The sequence below is a fragment of the Protopterus annectens genome, chromosome 12.part0 (genome assembly GCF_019279795.1).
Source record: "Protopterus annectens isolate FY-2018-M chromosome 12.part0, PAN1.0, whole genome shotgun sequence".
Taxonomy (NCBI): Eukaryota; Metazoa; Chordata; order Ceratodontiformes; family Protopteridae; genus Protopterus; species Protopterus annectens.
In genome coordinates, this window is record NC_056746.1 from 1134814888 (window position 1) to 1134839273 (window position 24386).

Here is a 24386-nt window from a genome sequence, read left to right on the forward strand (position 1 = left end):
GCTGTGTATGGATCTGTGTTCCTAGCTTGTGCCCAGAGAGAAAATCTTTTCCATTTGCTAGCGTACAACTTTCTCGTAGAAGGTTTATGTGAAGACATCAGGATGTGTGTAACCGCAGGGTGATGCACCAAAATCCTAGAAAAAAGATGGGATGGTTGTTAATACTTAAAGACTGTAAAAGCCCATCAGATCCGGATTCATATAGGCCCATTTCAATTTTAAACCATGATTATAAAGTGTTTTATCACTACAACAGCTAAAGAATGGCAAAGATGTTAACAAAATTGATAGATATCAATCAGTATGGTTTTGTGGAGGTGAGGCAAACATCTGACAACATTAAGGGAACAATGACAATCTCGAGGAAAGCAGAATATAAGAAAATACCACTGTTGGTGGGTCTTGAGACAAGCATTTGACAGATTAAGTTAGGATTTTATTAGTAGGGCGATGGAAGCATTAGCATTCTCTGATAAAATAATGAGATTCATAAGGAGGATATATAATTGATCACAGGCAAAATCAAAGTGGGATGGCTCCTCTCTGATAAGTTGTGTGTGAAAAAAGGAACCAGGCAGGGGTGTCTTCTTTTCCCTTTATTTGCATTATATACAAACCCAATGGCAAAGAAAATAAGGGACTCAAATTCGAGAATGTAACTGGTATGGTAATCGAAAAATTTTTGCTTTACTTAAAGACAGTACAGTTTCATACCTGATAAAACCAGAAAAGGACATCTCGGTGTTGTGGAACATTCTGAGACTGTTCCAAGTTTTTAGTGATACAAAATTAATGAAGACAAAACAAAGGCTATATCTGAAGGCTATAGCTGTGAACTATATAAAACCACATGAAATGGTTCAGCAATACTCATTTAAGGGGACATCACAAAATGAAGTATTTAAGAGTATTGACAAATGATTCCATTATGGCAGCTAACAATATGTGGGAAAAGACTAAACACAAGATAATACAAAAACTGAGAAACTGGAATTTCTTGCCTATGGTTAAGCAAGATACAAGCAGTAAAAAGATGTTTAGTCCCTTTAGTTTCGTACACAGGTCAGGCACATTTTTATATACTAGAGGAGAAGTTGTAGATGGTAAATAAAGAGTTGAAAGATTTTATCTGGAAGGGAGAGAGTCAAGTGAGTTAAGCTGATCTTTCCAACAGAACAAGGTGGTTTAGGATTACCTGATTTGGAGGGATATTTCACAGCTACACAATTAAGGCTCTTGCACGTAACACAAGCATAGAGCTTCAATTCCAAAGTGGAAAGTGATGATGATGAAGCGTGGGGGGTCAAGAAATAAGGAGAAAGTGTGATTTTGGAGGTTGATCCTAAAGAAAATCACAGTTGTACAGAATATTACATTCAAAGTAGCAGACAGTATTCTAAGAACCAAGCCAGCACAGGAATGGAGAAAGGAGATTCTGCCAGCAGGGATGACCGCAATTAAGGGTAAATGGAATATTCAAAAAGGGGACTGGAATTTACTGGAGGAAGCTAGCAAAAGAACCGAAGTACTGGAAAATAAAATTTATATACTCACCATAATAACAGATTGGTGTTGTCTGTACCCATCCAGTTCAACCTGTGGGTTTATCAGATCTGACGCTTGCCAATTCCCAAGACTTCAGCTTAGCAAACTGCCTCCTCCGCCCATAACTCCCCTTATCACGAACTGCCTCAGATCTAGTTTGCCTTCTGCTTTTACCCACTCATCACTCAGACCAAGACCTTAAGGAAGAAAGTCTGAAAAGCCAAGAACCCAAGCAAGAAAGCAGACTCCCCAGACAATCATAACTGTAATAACAGAATAGTCAAAAGGTGGGGACTGATGGGGGGGGGGGGTGAACCGAACATAAAGTCCTACACCTGGATTAGACATCAAATGTGTAGTGTGACACAAAGGTCTGATGATCCACTCAAGATGCAGCAGCACAAAGGAAATGTCAGGGGGGGGGGGGGGGCTGACACAAGGTTCTCATCAGTATCTGATTCCACACAGGAAGACTTGTTATTAGAGTCAAAGGAATCATCACAAGACTCCTGGGGGATATCCATTTTCCTTTTATCAGAAGATTCAGGGGGAGAACCTGTGGTAAAGAGGCATCTGGATCAGACTATGGTGATCAAATCCTCAGCCAACCTAACTATGTCCTGTTGATAGCCCTGAGTTTGGCAGTGGTAGCCAGCAGGCCCCAGCTGGGGCAAGCAGGATGCAGCCTTATGTGAGGCCATAGGCTTGGACCTGAGGGCAATGTCTGAGCTAGGGGCAGGATGTGGGCAGACAACTGAATCCCAAGGACAGTGAACCAAGGGGTCTCCTGACAATAAGAAACTCTAAGCACACTTTTGTCAGTCTGACAGCAAATGTCAGATGCTGAAACCTACAAAGTGGCTCCAGACCCAACCAACAAGCTAAGTAATTCAGCTTGTACAGAAGTAGAGGGACCAGGTGATGTATTTAACTCCAAACAAAGCTCAGAGGCCTGTGCCACAACCTCTGCTGTCAGAGGGGACTTCATAACTCACCTTCTTTGATGTTAAGTCTAGGTGGACAGCAAATGAGCACTGCCTGGTACTCTGAGTTTTGGGCACTTTTCCTTCTTACAGCTAGGAAGGTCAACCTCAGCCCATCTGGTAAATGACTTAGTACAAGAAGGCCCTAATGACTCACTAAAGTGTCTAACTAAAATCGCAGTCCTGCACTTGACTGTTCTACTGTTAAAGTGAGCACAGAAAGTACAGTTGTGTACACTTACCATAAATGTAGATGTTACGAGTGTATTCACTGTTTCAGTCATTACATTTTGGTAATCTGCTGGCAGGTTGCCCTCAATCGGCCTGATAAAGTCTTGGGTCCTGCGTCGGTTGCTGTCCCTTCTTTCAAGACGTCAGGTCGTCAGGGGTATAAAACATGCAGCCAACGCCATTACATCAGTTTTTCTTGCCCCAGATGTCAGGTGCCCCCAAATGGGGAGCCAAATATTTAAGTAATTAAAAACACAAAAATATACCTCCAAACAAAAGCAAATACACCAAAAAGGCTTTTAAGCATAGTAAAGGAAAGAAGAGGTATAGTAAGAGAAAAAATAGGGGGTTGGAGGGAGGGTAACCAGGACTGCAACAGTGAATACACTCTAACATCTACATTTATGGTAAGTGTACACAACTGTACTATGTTCTTCGTGTTTCACTGTTGCAGTCATTACATTTGGGTAGATTCCCAAAGCTATGACTGGGAGGATGGATTTATACAGCATTAGGACCAGCTATAAGGCCCTGAAGGACAGCAGAGGCAAAGCCGGTTCTGGATTTAGAGAAGAAAGGTAAATGGTAATGTTTGGTTAAAGTATGAACTGAGCTCCAGGTATCAGCTTCTAGAATGTCTCTTGTAGTAACACCTCTGAGAAAGGCTGTTGAAGTAGACACAGCCCGGGTGGAATGAGATCTGATCCCCTGGGGGATAGTTTTACCATAGTGCATATAGCAGAAACGAATACAATGGCTTATCCACTTGGAAATAGTCTGCTTTGAAATAGCCTTTCCCTCTGCCCCTGCAGCAAATGCCACCAGTAGTTGATCAGATTTTCTTTGAGATTTTGTCCTGTAAGTAAAATCCAAGTTGTCTGTGTACATCCAATGAATGCAGAATCCGTTCCCCCTTGTTTTGTGGATTGGGAAAGAAAGTTGGCAAATGAATGGATACCACCTTAGACATGAAGGATGGATTGGTCCCGAGAGACACCCTGTCCGCATGAAAAATAATGTAAGGCTCCACTGCCATAAGAGACTAATTCTGAAATCCTTCTAGCTGAAGTGACTGCAAAAAGGAAAGCTGTTTTCCAGGAAAGAAATTTTAAGTCTGCAGTAGCAGCTGGCTTGAAAGGAGGGAGAGTGAGTTTTTCCAATACAAAACTGAGGTCACAAGCATGGGTTGGAGCTCTCCTGGGTGGTCTTAAGTTTTTGGCCCCTCTGAGATACTGCTTTAGCAGGGCATGAGGGAAGAGGGGAGGTTCTGTGTTGTAATGAGCTGAAATGGCTGAGGCATGGATTTTTATGGAAGAAACGGACAGGCCCTTGTGAAGCATCTCAGTTAAATATTGTAAAATATGAGGAATACTGGGCACTGTTCTGCTTATCCCTTGTGACTGATTCCAGGCACATAATCTTTTCCATTTATCAGCATAAGATTTTCTAGTACTAGGCCTTCTTGCCTCCAAAAGGACATCCATCACAGGTTTGCTGAGGGATGCCAAGGGTGAATTTAGTTGATTAGCCATGCTACAAGATTCAAAGTTTGGAGCTGAGTGTGCAGAATTTGGTTGTTCTGCTGAGACAGTAAGTAAGGTGTCTGAGACAGGTGCCACGGTGGAAGGTGTGACACATTGCTCAGAAGTGGGTACCAGTGTTGGCGAGGCCAGTCTGGGGCAATCAAAATAATTTTTGGTTTGTCCTGTTTGACTTTTAGTAGAACTTTGGAGAGCAGAGGCAATGAAAGAAAGGCATAGACTGATAGAGCATCCACTTTCCAGGCATTTTTGTGAGGAGTTCTTGTGAAAAACTTTTCCAACTGACAGTTCTGGGGTGAGGCAAAAAGATCTAGGTTTGGACTCCCCCATTTGCGATCCAACATGTTGAAAATCTGTGGTACCAGTTTCCATTCGTGTGGGTCCATGAGATTTCTGCTTAGTCCGTCTGCCACAGTATTCAGCTTTCCAGGCAGGAATTGAGCTTGTAGTTGAATCTGATAGGTCAAGGCCGTGTTCCACAATGCCATGGCTAGTCTGCAAAGGGGGTAGGAGTGTGTACCCCCCCCCTGCTTGTTTATGTACCACATGACTGTGGTGTTGTCTGTTTTTATCATCAACTGTACTGGATGAAGGTAGTCCTTGAAGGCTGTCAGTGCATTCTGTACAGCTAGTATCCCTTTTTGATTGATATGAAGGTGCATTTGATTTGGGCTCCATTTGCCCTGAATGCACTTCCCTGCCAGATGAGCCCCCCAAGCATAGTCTGATGTGTCTGTAGTTAGCGTTTGGGTGCAAGGGGGTGGAGTGAATGGCAGTACCTTGTTTTGGTGGCAGGCCTCTGCCCACCATAGGAACTCGAGTTGCAGGCAAGGTACACAATAGGAATCATTGTTTCCAGGCTGTGACAATGTTGACTCCAAAAACTAAGTACCACTGAGGTTTCCTCATATGCAGTCTTGCATATGGAATTAGAAGAATGCAGGAGGCCATGAACCCCAAGGCTTGCAGAATTTGTCTTGCAGAAAGCAGGGTTTTTGTGGTCACCTGTTTGAAGTAAGTCACTAAATTTATTTGCTTTCCTGGCGTAAGGTAAGCCATCTGGGCAACTGTATTCAAGCTTGCACCCAGGAATGTAATTTTTTGAGAGGGTACCAGTTGTGATTTCTTTTAGTTTATGGTGTACCCTAGACATGTTAGAACCTTTTTTTTTTTTTTTTTTTTTTTTTTTTACAAACGTCAGATGTTTTTGAAGAATGTCCCTGTTTTCTGCCTGAATAAGACAATCGTCCAGGTATGGATATATTTGAACATTTCTTTGCCTGCAAAATGCAATTACTGGAGCCAGGCACTTTATGAAGACCCTATGCGCAGTAGATAAGCCAAAGGGCAGTGCAGAGAACTGGTAATGCAAGTAGCCTGCTTTGAAGCGGAGGTATCTTCTGCAAGACTCCCTGATTGGAATATGCAGGTAAGCCTCTTTTAAGTCTAGAGTTACCAACCAAGCATCTTTGCCTAGCATAGGAAGTAACTGTTGAAGAGTCAGCATCTTGAATTTTGGAACGTCCAGAAATGTGTTTAGAGTAGCTAAGTCCAGAATTGGATGCCATGCTTAGTCTTTTCTGGGTACCAGGAAAAGTCTTGAATAGAAACCTTGTCCCTTTTTCTCTTTTGGGACTGGCTGAATAGCTCCCATGTTCATGAGAGACGGTATTTGTTTCTGGGCCTCTGCCCACTGATTTGGGGGCAGGTCTGGCCATCCATTTGGGATTGGCAATGTGTGGAAATTAAATCTGTATCCCTGGGATACTATATTTAAAACCCATTTGTCCTGGGTTATAAGTTGCCAGTTTCTTACATGAAGTGCCAGTTTCCCCCCCAAAGGGGTAACTAAAAGATAAGTGCTTGGTAAGTGTAGTGGGAAGTCATTGAGACTGCTAACCATAGGTAGGTGCCTTGTTGTTTCCAGATTTGGAGGAGGAGGCACCCCATTGTTTTGTTCTAAAAGTCCCTTGTGACTGAAACCTGGAGCCTATGGAATGTCTGGGTTTGACTTGAGTGGCTCTCGAAGGGATTGTGAAGGACCAGTTCTTTGTAGGCCAGTGCCTACTAAATCTAGGAGGTTGCACTTGTAAGAAATCTTTTACAGTTTGCATAGATTTAGCTTTATCCTCCATCTTTTTTAAAACTTCTTCAGCCTTATTACCAAAGAGACGGTCCTGTTGTAAAGGAGCAGCCAACAATTTTGCTTTAACATGATCAGGCAGAGTTTGCTCTTTGAGCCAAGCATGCCTTCTTAGCACAGAGCCAGTAACAGCAGCCCTGCAAGAGGCCTCCAAAGAATCAAAACCACATTGCAAAGTATGCTTTCCAACTTGTTCAGCTGAATGCAATAAATCCTCTAAATCTTTATTTTCCACACAGTCAGAAATTAACATAATTTTCTGTTTAAGCAGTCCCATGATATGATGCTGGTATTTATGTATATGATTAAAGCCCTGATTGCCAAGATTGCAGAAGTGTAAACCTTCTTACCCAATCTGTTCAGCGCCCTGAAGTCTCTATCAGAAGGGGTAGGATTTTTAGCAGTAGAGGCCTTAATGCCCTTGGGACCCTGAGAAATGGATTCAGGATCTGCAATTGGATTTTTGAAAAGGAATTTGTGGGAGTCAAGAACCCTGTAGTATCTGTCTGGCTTACAAGGAGCCGGAGGCAGAGAATCAGGAGCCATACTAGATTCTATAAAAACATCATCAAAATGTCTAAGACAGGAGGTATAGCCAAAGGCCTATGCTGAGAAAGAAGAAAAAAATCCCCAAGTCTCTTTTTAGATTCAGAGAAATCCAGACTTTCCCAGTGGAAATGTTCCCGTAAGGTATGTAATGTTTCCCAAAAGAGAAATCCTCAGGGGTAGAAGCAGAAGGAATGGAATCTTCTGTATCAGAATCCTCATAAGTAGGTATAGACAAATCCTGTTCATTAGAAGAATCAGAAGAAACAGAATCCTGTTCAGAAGATTCATAAACAATGTCTTGCCTAGGCCTCTTAGAAGGGGGGGGGGGTTGGCTACCCCTTATCAGAGTAATTAAATCTTCAGCCATTTTGATAATTTGTTTTTTAGGCATAGGGGCCTGCACATGTGGGCCAGGCGTCAGTTTTTTAGACATAGATTTAGATTTTGGCCTTAGTTTTGAAGCTGGCGTCTGTCTAATATACAAATCTGTAGGCCTGAACACACCTTCAGAAGCCGGTGCCTGCACAGCGGCTCCGAACCCATCTAAGGTAGAGATATCCACGGGTTCCATAAGTGAAGCATCTCGCGGCATACTGGACTCCGAATGGGTCTCAGTAGAGGCCTGCGAATCAGAAGTAGCGGGTATCAGGGGCTGCGACAGCGCCTGAGTACCAGCGAACTGGCGACTGGCTTAGGAGAAGCGTCATCAGTTTTGGACCTCGACAGCCTGTCTCTGTCTTTTTCTTTGTGGTTTTTAGGTATTCGGTAGTCGGATTGCTAACAGACGACATTTCTGGATAATTAAAACGTAAGCCAAAATATTTAGAAGCAAAAATATACCGACGTTTAATAGTGCATTGATTAAATTTAGCACAAAACCGACAGCAAGGCACGCTGCGATCAGGGCCTAGGCAAGGAATACAGTACAAAAGAAAATCCTTATGAGGTATTTACTTCCCGCAAGTAATGCAATTATTAACTTTTACTGACATCGGTAAGGAGCAAGAAAAATTTTCCCCAATGGGGTACTTAACTTTTTAGTTGAAGACTTCGGTTCTGAAACTCGAAAACGAAAATTTCAGGAGTCGGCCGACTGGCACTTGCAAACTGATTCTGCTTTGGGCACCGCGCAGCAAGAAAGACTGATGTAATGGTGTCGGCTGCATGTTTTACACCCCTGACGTCATGGAAGAAGGGACAGCAACCGACGCAGGACCCAAGACTTTGTTAATCAGGCCGACTGAGGGCAACCTGCCAGCAGATTACCCAAATGTAATGACTGCAACAGTGAAACACGAAGAACATCTGACAAGTAAGTTGTGTTCTGGGCCCAAACAAGTACAAAAAAGAAGTAAAAGTCTCAATGTGGTATCTGCCTGCCACACAACAGACAATTATTAATGGTATGACATTAGTCAAGAAACATATCAGATGTTCTCCAACAAGAGTCCTTGGCTTCAGACATCTTTCTCTGGAAAAGTCCAACTGACGCTCTAACTAGCGCTCTGCTTTGGGCTCCAACGGAAAGACAAAACTGAGGTTACAGTGCAAGCTGACTCCCTTTATACCAAAACATCTTGACGTTACTCAGGTTGTCCACCAGCTTCAGGAGGAGAAAAGTCTCTGGTTGCTGGGCTGGCCAGGGATACCACAACATAAAATCCTATAAGTTATGATTGCAAAAGTGAAACAAAAAGAACATTTGGAGAAACCAAGCAGTTAACATGAGAGTTCAAAGGCTAGGTAGATCCAAGTCTGCTGGGTGAGAAATGAAACTGGAATGGGATCCAGTACCCAAGGAGTGTACCTCAGGAGAAGTCAAAGGTAAGGAAACCAACACTTGGGCGAGGCCAAAAGGAAGCAATGAGAATTAGTCTGCAACAGACGGATTTCTGAAGAAACATCATCAATGGGATTGGAGGATAATCATACAGAAGACTCAGGGTCAAGCACACTGGGAAGCATCCCTGGGTGACTGTCCCCTGTGAAAGAACTAAGGCATAATAGCTGATGCACTTGGTGTTGGGTGGGGAATAAGACAGTTCACAACAAGGATTGCCCCAGTGTCAAAAAAAACCTGAGCAGCAACCCTCGGATTCAGAGGACCACTTATGAGGAAGAAGAATGTTCCTGTTCAAAGTGTCCACTAAGATGACAGATTTTTCTGGGATGTGCACTGCAGTCAGAAAATGTTGATTTGAAACTTCCCATTGCCAGATCCTTATGGTTTCCTGACAGAGGGTAAATCCGGGTTACCCAGTTTCTTCAGATACCAGACTACAGACATATCTGGACAGAAATCACTCCCCTCTGGGAAAATGTCCTGAAAAGCCTGCAATGCAAGGACGATTGCCCTCGTCTCCAAGACACTAACATGTAGGTTGGGACTAACCACAGATCAAATCCCATGGACTGTCCTCTCTAAAATGTACCCTCCATCACGACCATAGCTTGAGGAAAGGGAATCACAAATGATCTCTCCATGGACATTAAGGGAGACTCCAACCACCGACTGATCTGATCCCAACATACTCGAGTTAGGAGAAACTGGAAAATCCACTGGATGTGTTATATATGACCACTGGACCCACCAAGGTTCAATTACAGCCCTCATGTGATACCTGGCAAAGGGAACAAAACAAATGGCAGCTACCATCTGGCCCAAAAGTTAGAGAATAAGAGATGCTGGAGGCTTTCTGCACACGATCAAAGACTTTCTTGATCATGGTGAGATATTCTGGAATCTGGAAGCTTGGCAATCTAGGAGGACTGTGTCCAAATGGCACACTATAAATTCCAAAGCTTGAACTGAATGTAGACTGGACTTCTGTAACTGACTGTGATCCACAAAGAACTGCAAACCTGGAGTAAGTTGTCCCTGGCTCTAATCATGGATGCTCTTGTGGGGATGGTTAGGAGCCAATGGTCTTGGTAAAGAAAGTCATGGAACCCTTGCAACCTGAGCCATGCTGCTACCACTGCCATACACTTGATGAATGTCCGAAGAGATGGTGAGACTGAATGGCAGTGCTCTGAATTGGTAACAATCGGCCCTCATCTGGAATCCCATGAATCTCCTGGACCATCTTGAAATCTTTATATGATGGTAGGAGCTCTGGAGATCAATCAGCCAGTTGTACTTCAACATAGGTAAGATGGACTGCATCGTGACCATCCAGAACTTGGTCTGCTTTACAAACTGATTCAATCTGCTCTAATCCAAAACTGGTCAGAGGTCCTTGTTCGTTTCTGGAACCAAAAAGAACCTTGATTAAACCACAGATACTTACCGGTCAGGTGGGACTTCTTGAATGACTTGACTTGCTAGCAGCTTCTGAATTTTGATGGTTGCTGTTTTTCTCTGATGGGCTGGAACATCTGGAAGTCAACGGAAAGTTAGACTTGGAACTTCTAAAAATGTAACTGAACAGTCTCTAGGTACGTCTCAACACCTGTGTCTCTGAGGTGATGGCCTCCCAGGCTTCTGAGTGTAGAGCCAATCAACCACCAAATGCCTCAACAGCAGGAACAGCTGGACAACTCTTCAGGGTCAATGAAAGGGCCTCCCAAAGAAACCTCCACAGAAGCCCTGGTTGTGCAGACGACCCTTACTGCAAGGGGCACATCTGTTGTTGTTACCCCCTGCAGTAGGAAGAACCTCTTGAAACTGTTAGCCCCTACAGCAGGAAGAACCTCTTGAAAGGGTTTCCTGAAAAAGGGACATATTCCCCCTACTGGCTCAGACTGAAGGACTGTTGAGGGGTAGCAAAATGAACTCCAGCAAGCAAAAGGATCTTTCTGTCTTGCTTACTACTGGTTAAATTCTCGTTGACTTTTTGTCCCAAAAAAGATGAGCTATCAAATGGGAGTTAAACGATGACTGCTTCAGCAGTCAAGAAAGTCACAAAATCTTCTCCAAGCATGGCAATGAACAGCAACGTCAGTGCCTGCTGCGTGGGATGTATGATCACCTGCGCTGGGAAGCAGACACAAGGACACAATGGAAATTGACTGAAGTACGGACAGCTGAGTTTCCAAAACCTTCTGAGTTTCTGGAGAAGGCTGTCTCTTCACTGCTCTTGACACTTCTGATGCAATGCTTTGCTGAAGCCTGGTCAAGTATCCAAATAATTTAATGCCCTTAGTGCAAAGGTGGTTGAGGCATCAGGGGGTGGACCAAGGAGCTCTCCTCTGAAATAATAGCTTCCACAACAGGACGGTTACTCCAGTGAAGACAATCCCTAAGTGGAGCAAGAATCTTATCTGGCTTTTTGGGGATTAGTTCCACCTTATCAGGCTCCTTCTATTCCCTTCAGGACATCAAATCAATAAGTGCGTCCAGATGGGGAGCCACAAGGACTTAGATGGGCCCACCCAAAAGGCCTTCAAAAACAGACTCCTCTGGAAAAGGGGCTTCAAAAGTCCAGCACCCACACTGGAGAAGGAGCTCCAAAAGATTACCAAGAGAGGCTTTTTCCCAGTGTGTGCGTGTGTGTGTGTGTGTGTGGGGGGGGTTAAGGAATCGTCCTCCTTCCTCAAGGTTGGTGTCCTCAGTGAGGCAGGTGCAGGTGCTTCCTCTTACACCAACTCTTCTTACAGACTTCCCACCCCAGAGAACTAGGAAGGGGAACAGAAGAGGCTTAGGGTCCTACTAAGAGGGCAGTTTGGAGACTAGCCAGAGCAGGCTGTCACAGAGACAGCTGAGGAGCAGTCACACGCAGACATGGAAAAGGGGGAGAGATAGATCGCAGTAGACCACTCCCACTCCTGACAGGAATACATAGTCACCATGGTGTCAAAGTCAAGAGGAGGAGACAGGTCTCCCTGACCTGGCAACCCTAGGTCCAAAACCCCGACCCCATGGACATGCCGGAATCCAGAGCCATCCCGATGCTGAAATCAGGGCCAAGGCAGAAGTCACCAGTGGAAGGAGCAACACTGACATGGGTGCATAGTTGAACCTGACCATTAAACCCTGCCTTGACCTGTCAGTCTCAGGGTTCGCCAGACTACAACACTGCCAGGGTTGAGGAAAGGTCAGGATTGGAGTCGAAATCAGGCAAGCCACCTGATCTATTCCTAAAAAAGGGAAGACAACTGGCTACAAAAACCTCAGATCCATAGGAGAGGAAACCAAGTGACGGAAGCCAACGGGATGAGGCCTAGCTCCGTCTGTACCTGTAAGAAGGACCACATCAAATGCTCCAGATCCAATGTTTTCAGACTTCGAACAGACCAGGATGTGCTGAACAAGAAGACCGCAATAGGGCCTTGGAAGACAGCTGACAGGGCAATGGATGTGACCTGCTGGTCTGAGCTGGGGAAACATGGATGTGAAGAGGTGAAGGTGGGGACTCAGAAGCAAACTCTTGGGGTGTCAAGGGAGAAAAGAAACAAGGCCCATCTCAAAGACCCCCCCAAAAAACCAAGAAAGTGCTCGGAACACTGATGGTTGAGGAAGATGCCTTATCAGAGACCAAAGTCAAAGGGGAATAACTTCAAGCAGAGCAGCCAAAGGAGATTAGCTCTAAAGCAGCTGAGCCAAGGGTGATCAAATCAGACACCCCAGCCCTGAAGGCAATTTCCTGTGAGGTGTCAGAGCCAACAACAGGGCAGAGGCCACCAGGGGATCCGAAGGTGCTGGGACTTGTGGATACAAGATGGCCAAAAAAAGAAGCAGCAGACAGAGATGACTGCTTGCTGTCTCCCTTAGAAGATTTAGGGTCCTTAGCATATCAGTGACCTGCCTTTTCACCTTTACTGGAAAAGAATTCCCCAGAGGAAAGCATGCCCTTAAGGATGAACTTGGCACTCCAACTACATGAAAGCCACAGCCCTCACAAATAAGACAGGGGGATTTCAAGGTGAGCAGCTGCAAGGCAGCACACATAGCAGTCATTAGCATCCTGGAAGGGAATCTTATGCCCACAAGACGCATGTTTTTTAAAACCTCTCTCCATCCTAAGCACTAACATACACAGCTACACGGAACAAGACACAAAAGGCAGGAAAAATAGCTACCCTAACCTTCATACCTAACTAATCAACTAACAACTCAACAATACAAAATACAAACCTATAACTAACAATAAACATATACACTACACTAATATTACCCAGAAAAATAGGCAGTGGAGCAAAATACCCTGTCAAAAGAAAAATACAAGAAGGAGCAAACAACCAAGCTGCTGTCTGCAATGGCAGCAAACTAGATATGAAACAGTTCTAGTGATGTGGGGGTGTGGGGGGCTGTGGGTACAAAAGGCGGAACTTGCTGAGCTGAAGTCTTGACAATCAGACAGCAATGAATCAGAGTTAGATCCAATAATCCACAAGTTGAACAGAGATGCAAAAGACAACATTGGATCAAATAATTAGAGAAAGGTGGTAACAGAACTGGAAGAGGTCAAAAAGACATTTGTACTGCAGGCTTGAGACTGCCTTCTCCAATAAGGACTGACAGAGTATGGGCAAACAGAAAACGATAGCGAAATCCGAAGCAACAGACCTGCACTGGTTGAGCTTTTAGTTGAATCTACAACAGAAGCTGCTGTTAAAGGTGGGGTAACTAACAAGGCATATAAAACATCACACAACAACTATAGGAATCAATCAAGAGGTCAGAAAAGATTGCGAAGAGATTAGATAAGCACTTCACAAAAAAAGATGTGGACGTATGTATAATCCCTAAATATGCAACAAAGTCTAAAAGATTTAGGATTTTTGCTTGCAAGTGTTTGCATATGTATTTTTACACCCTAAGCAGAGTCCAAAGAAGTTTTCCTCAGGTAGATGGCAAATGTTGGTGAAGAAAGAGCTAGCTAAAGCATGTTTTCAGAGTATAACAAGTTGGCAGACTTTAAAAATTCCCTACTGAGTACTCGGTCAGCAATACTGAGTGAGTAAATAAGTGTAACACAGGAATTTATTTTTGAGCTGGGATACAGGATCTGAATTGCCTAGACATAAGTAAGCCACCAGAATTAAACTTAACAAGGTCTGCCAAAAAGGCAATTACTAGAAAATGGAGATCAAAATCTAAACCAACCAAACTTGTAGTAGTGAACAGTTTAACAGAGAAAATAACAGGAAGTGGGATCTTTAGAATAGGGTAGAAGCAAATAAAGAAAATAAATGGAAACTGTGGGAACAATACATGCAGAAAAATGTTTTGAAGGAGGACTGAGGTTTAAGAGAAGGCAGAAATTGAACTTATGTAATACTGGACTGATACTGATTGTATTGTATTATACAGTAGAATGTGCGTGATGTACGTCTGTAAATGTGAATTTATTAATATGGTTTGTTTACTTTTATATAACTGTAAGCTTGCCTATGTCACAAGTGATAATTCAGTAAAGGTGTTCAACGAAAAAAAAAAACCTCTAACAGTATATGTAGGATGAAGTATGGCAAAGCAGCTGTTGGATTTGGGATAGGATGCCCCATTTAAAATTATATTAGCATTCTTCTTTCTTTTCTGCTTGCTTTAAATGCATCCATTATTTGTAATGAAACAATTCTCTTTTGAACTGAAAGTTGACTTTTAACTATAGAAAACTGAAGCACAAGGGAACCTTGCATCTGTTCCAGAAGTAAATGGCTATAGGAAGAACGTTCCTGTTCATTTTAATTTTTTTTTCAGTCTCCGTACTGGGTTTCAGATCAGAGAATACCAGTTCTGGATTCTGCTGCAGTTGTCCATCTCACAATGACAAGACACTGTCACGGGGTAGAAATGAACTGATGCTCTTTTTGATAGTGATCCTCATGATTTTGACTTCCAGAAAGTGACAAGAGAGTTTGTAGTATCACAACTATCCTCTATTGTTATTTCTAAATTTGCTTTCTCCTTCCTAAAATGTACAGAACTGTGAAGGCCTTAATCCGTTAAGCTGTGTCAGATCTTATCTAGATTTAAGATAATACAGACAACAGTGTACCATGCAGGTTGCAAAATTCTGTTCCTCCCAACATGACTTAAGACGAGCTTTATGGAATTCCTTCTAAAAAGAAAACTTAGGTATACAGCCTGCATAGCGAACAAAATTAGTGCCTTTCTCCTTGTTGGTTTCTAACAATATGGTACTGCTTTCCTTAAGGTACAGCTCCTTCTGCTCAAGGAATACGAGTTGCATCAAGACATATGCGCAGATCTACTCAATGAGTTATCTTAGTGGAGTTAAGCTGCAGTCAGCATGAATCAAAACAGATTTCAAGCTTAGGCTTTAGCATCAATCAGGCATGAAAGGCTCCCTTACATTTAAATTCAATTTTTATCAAGACAAAAACAATACAATTACCTGCCCCAAAGTGCATTCAAATCCTCCCAGATAGTCATCATCATTCAGATCCACAGATTTATTATCAATATCATAAACACCAAACTTCAGTTTCTGGACTTGTTCAAAATAGTAATCAATATGGAGCTTCTTGGAAAAGTTAGGATTTTCATCATTTTTCACTCTCTCTGTTCGATCTAGCTGCAAAAAGAGAGGGCAAAAGTACAACATTTTACAAAGATTTCATAACTTTTTGTCCATCCTCATCAATCAAGTAATAACAGTAATGTGGCAGTTTACCAACAAACCTCAAATTCCTGTTCTCTACAAGTACAGTTGTATGAAGTACTTAACAATAACAGTATATTAATGAAATGTACCAGTAATCAGTTATCGTTAAGCAAATCACTCTACATGCACAATCTTTGGATTTACATACTTTGCAGAGCAGTAACATGAAGCATCAGAAGATGGGTTTGGCTACTTGCATAAAGCAGGCATGCATAACTCATGGGTGAAAGTCCCAAGACCTATCCCAAATTCCTAGAACAGAAATAAGCAGCTCTTCTGGATGTCAATTAAAAAAAAATACAAGTTTTTCACAAAGAAACTTGAACAGCAGCTTTCTTGATTACTAGGCAAGTACAACAAATTTTATTCTATGCATGACAGTGAAGTACAGTAAAAATAAGGTTAATGTGAAAATCATCCACTAATTTGACAATGCTCTGGAAGTTAAGGTCAAACAAAAATATACCAAGTATCTTGTATTACAGTTTTTCGCCCATTCCTCCAGTTGTCTACAAAGTGTCCCCCACTCTTGCACCTCACATTTGTCCCATGAAGGTATGACATTAAATGGGCACATGGGATAAATATGTCTTACATTTTTTCAGGAGGCATCCCTTCAACAGACCTACCCACCGCAAGTCAAAGCTGCTCCAGTGATCTCCAGTCTTCACTGGAGATTCTACATAGAGTTCTCACTACAGAGATGTGCTAGCACACACTTTTCTCCAAAGAGATGTTTCTGCTATTCTTTCTCTTCTCCTTCCAGGTCACTTTCACCCAGACTCAAATTGGCGATCAGACTTGGGTCCTCAAAGGTTGCAGTCAAGACTTTATCCCTCTAGGCTAATGGGGCTGGCAGCACATTACAGTTACTACTTTATTTATTTATTTATTATTTATTGTAGTTGGTTTACCAGGATAGTCCATTGGGCCATAATGAACCCGTTTTCAATGGAGTCCTGAGGAGAAAAGCTCCAAAAAATATATTTTTTGTAATTTTGAACATACATTCTTAGATACAAACAAAGTTTAACAATAGGTACAACAGTTAAAGATAAAGCAATATCAAGTAGTACAGCAAGTGTGCATTTAAAATACATTGCAGGAAAATGAATTGACTATTTAACATGAGCTTATCCATCTATGCAGAGTAGATAACTAGGTTACTTTTTGCTTTAAATGGCAAGAAGTCAGAAAGAAGGGCCCCAGGAGGAAATGTTACACCCACTTAACCATTATTTATGCCCAATCTTCCTCAGTGTTGGAAGTTATGACACCCAGCAAAGGTGTGTCACAATTTGGAGAAGGTTATACAAGACAACTTGTCTATTAGGGGGTTCAGATCACGACTGTCATACCCACGAGGTTTGAAATTAGAAGTTAAATAGGAGCTTTGCCATTTGACATCACAGTTCATGTCAAGGTCAATGACCTTAACTTCAGTCCATAAGAAGTTCTTCAGCTCTGACATTTAAGAAAAAGGCTCAGTACAGGAAGATATGAAACACTGTTACAACGAGGGACCATGCAAAGCACATTCAACAGGGATACTTTTCCACAAATTATGACAATCTCCAGTGACTGAAGACAAGAAAATCCAAGCTTTCTTCTGTTGCTGAGGACAATGAAAGAAGCCAGCAATTATTCAGATCACAGAATACAAGCTCTGTACTCTGCTGTAGTGCCACTGACAATATGGTCAATACCTTGGGTGAACACAATGCAGTTGGAAAACCAGCCAATGGGCAGTACTTTGCATTTAAATAGCTAACTGCCTAAAGAAAACGTCAGAAATTACTCAGCAACTCTCATCAAGGCTGCCCAACAGAATGCAAGGGTTTTACATAATGGAGCTATTTCCTCCAGAAACAGGGAAAGCACTGAGCTTTGTTTTACTATTTTGGAAGAAATTTAAATCTTTAGTTTAATTGTGGTGCTGACTGACTTGGAGAGATGCAAAACATCAAAGAGGGATGGGTCCTTAACTTTCCCCATAACTGTCCAGATTTTTACAGTGTGTCCAGATTTTTTCCCTCATATTTTTGGTCTGCCCCTCAAAATTTATGTTTTTTCAGCAAACTGAATACTGAAGTCACTAAATGACATGCATTTGAATTACAGATTTCGTACCCTCCAGAAAACGCATGCTAACACACACCCTGTTATTCTATCAACATTTTAAGTTTATAACAGCAATATTTAAAATCTGTACCTTTTTTTTTTTTGGCCTTTCTTGTCCCACTGGTTTTAGACTTTGTCCAGAATTCCTGAGCTAAGAGGTTGAGAACTATGGTCCTTACTGGCATGGAAGGCAAGGCTCATATCTATACAAAATAGTCTTAAGGACAAGGATTCGTCTTGGTAGCCAAGGTTATACAGACCAGTAAAACTTTTTCATTACAAAAGTTCAGGGCAATCACTCTATAGACATCTACAAGCCTAGCCAATAAAACATATTTAGAGGTTCCCTTGACATTCAGGCAGGGTAAAGCATGACAGACTGGGATAGAATTAAAGGTTTCCCATCCAACTACCAAGGTTTACTGTGAAGGTGGCAAGGGTGCTAAGCTTCTTGAAATGTAGTGGACATTTGTCCCAGAGGTGGGGGGATATGCTGGGATATGAATCCATCACGTTAATGTGTCTTGTTAATGTGCTGATGAAGGTTTCACCCCATTAACCACTTATTTAAAGAACCATATGCTCAGTAAAGGAACACAAGATCAAGGAAGGATGCACTGTTCACTGCTCCAAAGACAAGGAATAGATCCATAAAAGAAATAAAGCACAAAGAGAGGGCTACCACTGTTGTCTGGATAATGGAGGGTCTTGATGCCACTGATCTTAGTTAAACTCAAAGTTTCTTAAGCAGAGTGATATATGTAAACAAATGCATGCAAAAGGAGGCATTATATTTAATAACAGGTCTGCTGAAAGCTAAGTAAAGAGGAATTAAGATTTCTTTGATTTAATTGGAAATGCCTCTGGGGGATTAGATGAGCTATATAAAAGGCTTCTTAAACTACTCTGGAAACATCATGCTCAAAAGATAAATTCTTAACAACAGTGTCTGAATTTGTTATGACTGTCTGATCAGAGGAGCGAATCACCTACGTTATAATATGGAAATGTTTTGTTCAGCAAAAATGACATGTAATACATTTTTCACATTTAATTTAATACCACTGTCTTTGCATCAACCATTATCACAATCTAACCCATGTTGAGGCAATTTTAAATCAGTGGAAAACTGAATGATGACACAACACAATGTCATCTTCAACATCAGATAACCACAGGCCAGAAATGTCAGTCTAAAGGTCTAAAAATGGATGACAGATAAAGGGTACAGGACTAAGCCCTGTGGTATACAACTGGTAACTTCTTTGCTTTCAGAAATGTCATGACTTCCATACTCTAACATTATGTTAGACAACAAGATGGCTATCTACAGTACAACATAAGGACTTATACTCAGACTTACAAGCCTACGATGTCCATATATGCTGGAGTGCAACTGTTACTCACTGCTTTGTTGATTTTTTTCACAGCAAATAGAGAGTTTAAAGAGGAAAGGTCTGCTTCCACAAACAAGCCATATTCAGTACTAAAAATCAGGCAACCTGTTATGCTATCAGGGCACACAAATGAGACATCCTTAGCTTTTGATGAGGTAGCTGAAGGGACTTGTTCCAAAGTAATTAAATGGGATGTAGTTTAAATTTGGTGGCTTTTGCAGTTGCCCGCCCCACTGTAGATTTGATCGGGGACACTCCCCCAGTCCCATCTCTTTACCACATTCTACTTAAACTCTTTCTGCACTTGCTTTTAGTCCTTTTTAATTTAATTGCATTTTTTACCTGTGATTGGTCTAATATTGCTGCATACTCGTGTGCTAGCTTGTACTGCATGTGAATTGTTTTTACTACTGTTTTTGCTACTTTTCTGTAAAAAAAAACTAAGCCTGTTTCCTAACTTTCCTGTAACAACTGTTCCAGATACAGATTTGCTGTATTCAGGACTGTATGTAAGCTTCTGAGCCCCCCCAAAATTTTCTGTGTTGGAAGGAAGCCTTCTAGCTTATCAATGGGAGTGGTAAGCACTAGGTAACCTGTCTACCACATAAGGAGTGGTTCTGGCCCAGAAACTGCAGTTATTGGCCGTTTGGGCAATCTCTTCCATCTATCTCAACTTTCTGATTAGAAAGCCTGCATTTGCACTTGTTTCTGTCCTGTAACTTGTCTAGTGCAGATACAGATTCTTAGTTTAAGCACTTAAATTTGCTTATTCATGCTCAGCACTTGTACAGAACTTGTAAGCACTAAATAAGCTACTAATTACTATAGCACTCAACTTTCCTAAATACCTAAAGGAAAACAGTTTTTGTACTTACTTTTCTCACTTGCTTAGAGAAAAACAGCTCTTGTACTCACTTTCACCACTAGGCATGTCCAAGGGTCAGCTCCCAGTGTTCTCTCGTCTATCTGATGAATCTGGACATCTTGAGGCAATGTAGAAATTGCCTCATGTACACAGACAACCCTCTCCTCCTATCACCCACTACTACAACCTGAGAGAAGCACTTATCTAGCCAAACTGGAGGTAAAGCTCTCTCCAACCAAGACTGTACTTGACAGTCATGAGAAGGTAAACATTTACACCACACCACACTCATCACATACTCTCACTAAATCTACACCACCAAAATCCACACACAGAAAGACAAAAACATTTGCGGAGGCTCTCAATAATAATGAGTAAGCAACAGCGACCTCCAAAGCAAAGACACAAGCAACCTCAATCCCCCAACACAACCAAATGACACAGCCCACAGACTCAGTGTGCCACTCAACCACAGCCAATAAGGCAAAACAATGTACCCAACACACAAGTCATAGGTGACTTTAGTCAGGCACACTGATGTCCCACTCACCAGGCTAAACAAAGAGAAGGTTACTGTCGGGTGCCAGGATCCGCCACAAAACCCACGCACTCAAGTCACTCCACAACAAGTACAAAATGACTCTGCCATTATCCATGTTGGTGTGAATGACCAGAGACGTACCTCCCTGGACTACATGAAAAGAGACATAAAAGAGCTCTCCGATCTTGTAGCCCAGGCAGGTATGACCCTAGCCCTGAGCAGAATTCTGCCATCGCCAGAATGATACCGCAGTACAAGGACAAAATGATTGACTTAAACAATTGGCTAAAATTCTAGTGTCATTCTAAGGGGATCCAGTATCTGTCTGCTTGGGATGACATGGTCGACAGACCACAATGCTTTGCCACAGATGGCCTGCCCTGTCGCCCCTGGGATTCCGGATACTGGCTAAGGCTGTTGCTGTCCCTATAGTGCCTTTTTTAGGCAAGGTTCAAATAACAAATTCACCATCGTAACTGGAACAGGCAAGCAAAAACTGAGGGTAATGCTACTCAATGCTAGAAGTCTAAATCTCAAAATGCACTCACCCGAGGCACTCCTTAAAATGGACAGTATCGATATCTGTGCAGTGAATGAGACCTGGTTCAAGGCTACAGAGAGCAGCCCTGCACCACAAGGCTATAACTCATACCACACCTTTCGGCCATGCAACCTGGACCAAAACACCAAAGGTGTAGGTGTGTCCATATTCACTAAGGATATCCACACCTCCAGGCTAGTTGCTCAGCATAATGCATCCCAGGTTATCCAAGTGCAACCAACTCCATGCAAAACTGCAACACAAATTATAGCTTGCTACAGATCCCCCACCATGCCCCAAGATTCCCACTCCTCTTTTCTTGACGTACTGGAAAATATTAGGGTTCAACCAAACACCCTAATAATGGGCGACTTCAACTACCCCACCATTACCTGGGAAAACTACTCATGTACCAACTCCTTAGCTCAAAACTTTATGGAATTCATAAACTCCAATGCCCTGGATCAACTTATCCACACCCCCGACCAGGGGAAATATCCTAGACCTAGTCATTACCAACATGAGTGACTGGTGTTCCACACCTGAAGTCAACTCCTCGTTAGTCCGATCCGACCATAAGCTAATCACCCTTGATATGCACATCCTGCCCTCAGCCCCCATTAAGGAAACCACGGTAAAAATTTCTCAAAAGCCAACTTCATGCATCTTAAGAAAGAAGTGGCGAACTTCATGACACCCATGCAGATGGACAATACAGTTACAACTGCTGAATCCTACACAAATGCACTCTAAGCACTTACACGAGGTGCATGGATCGTGCTATCCCAAACAGAACCAAGATGCTATCCTCCAAAAAAAGGAAGCCAATCTAATGGTCCCCTGCCATAAACAAACTGTACAACAGAAGGAAGAAACTGTTGCAAAAGAGAGTAAAATCCCATGAGTGGAGGAGCTCCCTGGTCAGCCTCAGTAAGAAGCTGAGATCCCTTATAAGATCCTCCAAAGCTAGCTATGAAAACAAAATCGCCACTAATTCTAAGGACAACCACAAAGCATTCTATAGCTATTTCAAGAACCTCAAAGGCAACACCCAGATCTGGTCTGAGTTACAGTACAACGGCACGAGAATTACAGAACCAACTGATATTGCCAACATCCTGGCTGATAAGTTCAGTGCTAACTTTACCCCCCCTTACCCCTAAAGGGCCCATATCTATACAGGAAGAATGCAGACTCCCTATAATCACAACTATGCAGGTAAAAGCTGCACTCCCTAAAGCCAAAAACGCAGCATCCATGGGACCGGACAACATCCCAGGCTGCGTTTTACACGAACTTCAGAACGAACTGGCTCCCCACTTAAGCACCATGTTCAATAAGAGCCATGCATCAGGCTATGTGCCCAGTGAATGGCGCACAGCAACAGTTATCCCACTCCACAAAGGGGGATCCACCACTGATCCTGGGAACTATCGAACCTATTAGCCTGACGAGCCTGGTCTGCAAGACCAAGGAACGTATTATGAAACTCATAAACAAAGACATTGGTAACCTCCAAACTCTGGATCCCACCCAGTTCGGGTTTGTGAAAGGGAGATCATGCCTCCTGAACCTGATCAACTTCTCTGAGGAAGTCACCAAAGCCGTAGATGAGGGTAAGGTTGTTCACACAGCCTATCTTGACCACGCCAAGGCTTTCGACACCATCCCCATTCTGAAATTGTAGCTAAACTCACTAAACTAGATATAAATCCCTACGTCACAAGATGTGTTGCCAACTGGCTCAGTGACAGAACACACACTGTAAAAGTTGCAGACTCCAAACGTGACCACATCGGTCTGGAGCAAGAAAAAAGTTTTCCCAATGGGGTACTTAGCTTTTAATGAAGACTTCGGATGTGAAATTCGAACACGAAAATCTCAGGAGTCGGCCGAACGGCACTTGCGAACTGCTTCTGCTTCTGGCACCACGCGGCAGGAAAGACTGGAGAAAATGGCGTCGGCTGCATCTTTTATACCCCTGGCGCAATGACGTCAGGGAAGAGGCGACAGCAACAGATGCCAGACCTAGACTTTGGAATTCAGGCCAACTGAGGTTAGCCTGCCAGAAGGATAACCCGAGTGTAATGACTGCAACAGTGAAATACGAACAACATCCCACACTGTAAAAGTTGCAGACTCCAAATCTGACCTCAAAGCAGTGACGAGTGGAGTACCATAGGGTTCCGTCCTGGGACCTCTCCTGTTTGGTATCTACTTCTCTGAAGTACAGGCTAACACAGAAGGCCACCGGCTAACGATGTTCGCAGATGACTGCAAACTAGGAGCCATAGTCAAGTCCCCAAATGATGTGGACATCCTACAGAAGGGCCTCTCTGAGACAGATGCCTGGTGTCAGAGCAATGGCCTCAAGCTCAAAGCCAAAAATCACAGTGTCATCCCCTTTGGTAAAAACTCTGTACCCATGAACTACCACACAGGCAGCAATCTATTTAAAACCGAATGTGTGATAAGAGACCTTGGGACGCAGGTGGACAGTACTCTCTCCTTTGATAGTCACATCGCTCCAGTAGTCAGGACGTCCTTCTACGTGGCACACCTCATCATAAAAAGGTTCTCATCCAGGAAAAAAGAGATCATTGTTCCCCTCTACTCGACACTCATTAAACCCATTATAGAGTACAACGCCCCTTTTGGAATGTACCTCACAAGACATCTGCAGCAGCTGAAAAGGCCACAGAAGTAGCTCACAGAGAGGATTACCAGCCTCAAAAAATTGCTCTACGCTGACCGCTTCAAAAAACTCCATCTTAACTCCATAGCATATCGCCTACTCCAAGGTGATCTCTACCTAATATATAAAGCTATGTCAAACCCAGAGCTGTTGGGACACGCTACACCTAAAGAAATCCCAATCCTTCCGAGTTACATGCTCTAGGGACCTAAACCTTGTCACCATAATAAATAGGACATGCTGGAGGGATAGATTCCTGTCCCAGAGACTTCCCATACTCTGAAACAGGCTACCCAACTATGTCAAGCAAAGATCTTCATTAGCACTCTTCAAGAAACATCTTGATGAGTGGATGGGAAATAGAAAATACACCCCGGGGATCACTTCTGTATGTCTGCTCGACAGTGGCATAGGAAAATAACTTTCTTGGGTGGCGTAAGCCAGGGAACCTTGCTGGCTAGGCTTACGTAGGCCCTTGGGCCAATAGCTTAGTACCTATCTAAGAACCTATGTATGAGGCTGTGAAATCTGTGGACTAGCTATAAGTGCTGGAGTAAAATTTGCACAAAATTGGTCAACTTCTTAACATTCAAACACAGAAAAAAAAATTCTAATTATTTTTGGTTTCAGAGGCTATAAATGTATTGAAGTTTCCCTTAAG

The 24386-nt window shown here is 42.7% G+C and overlaps 1 protein-coding gene across 7 annotated transcripts in view; it reads right to left on the reverse strand.

Annotated features, from left to right (window-relative positions):
* LOC122817027 (copine-3-like) overlaps positions 1–24386 on the reverse strand; it is a 2295182-nt gene that overhangs the window by 1414429 nt on the left and 856367 nt on the right. For all 7 annotated transcript variants that reach the window (XM_044090160.1, XM_044090159.1, XM_044090157.1 and 4 more), the window contains one exon: positions 15296–15475. In XM_044090160.1, coding sequence (XP_043946095.1) covers positions 15296–15475 — 180 coding nt within the window. The remainder of the gene's footprint in view (positions 1–15295; positions 15476–24386) is intronic.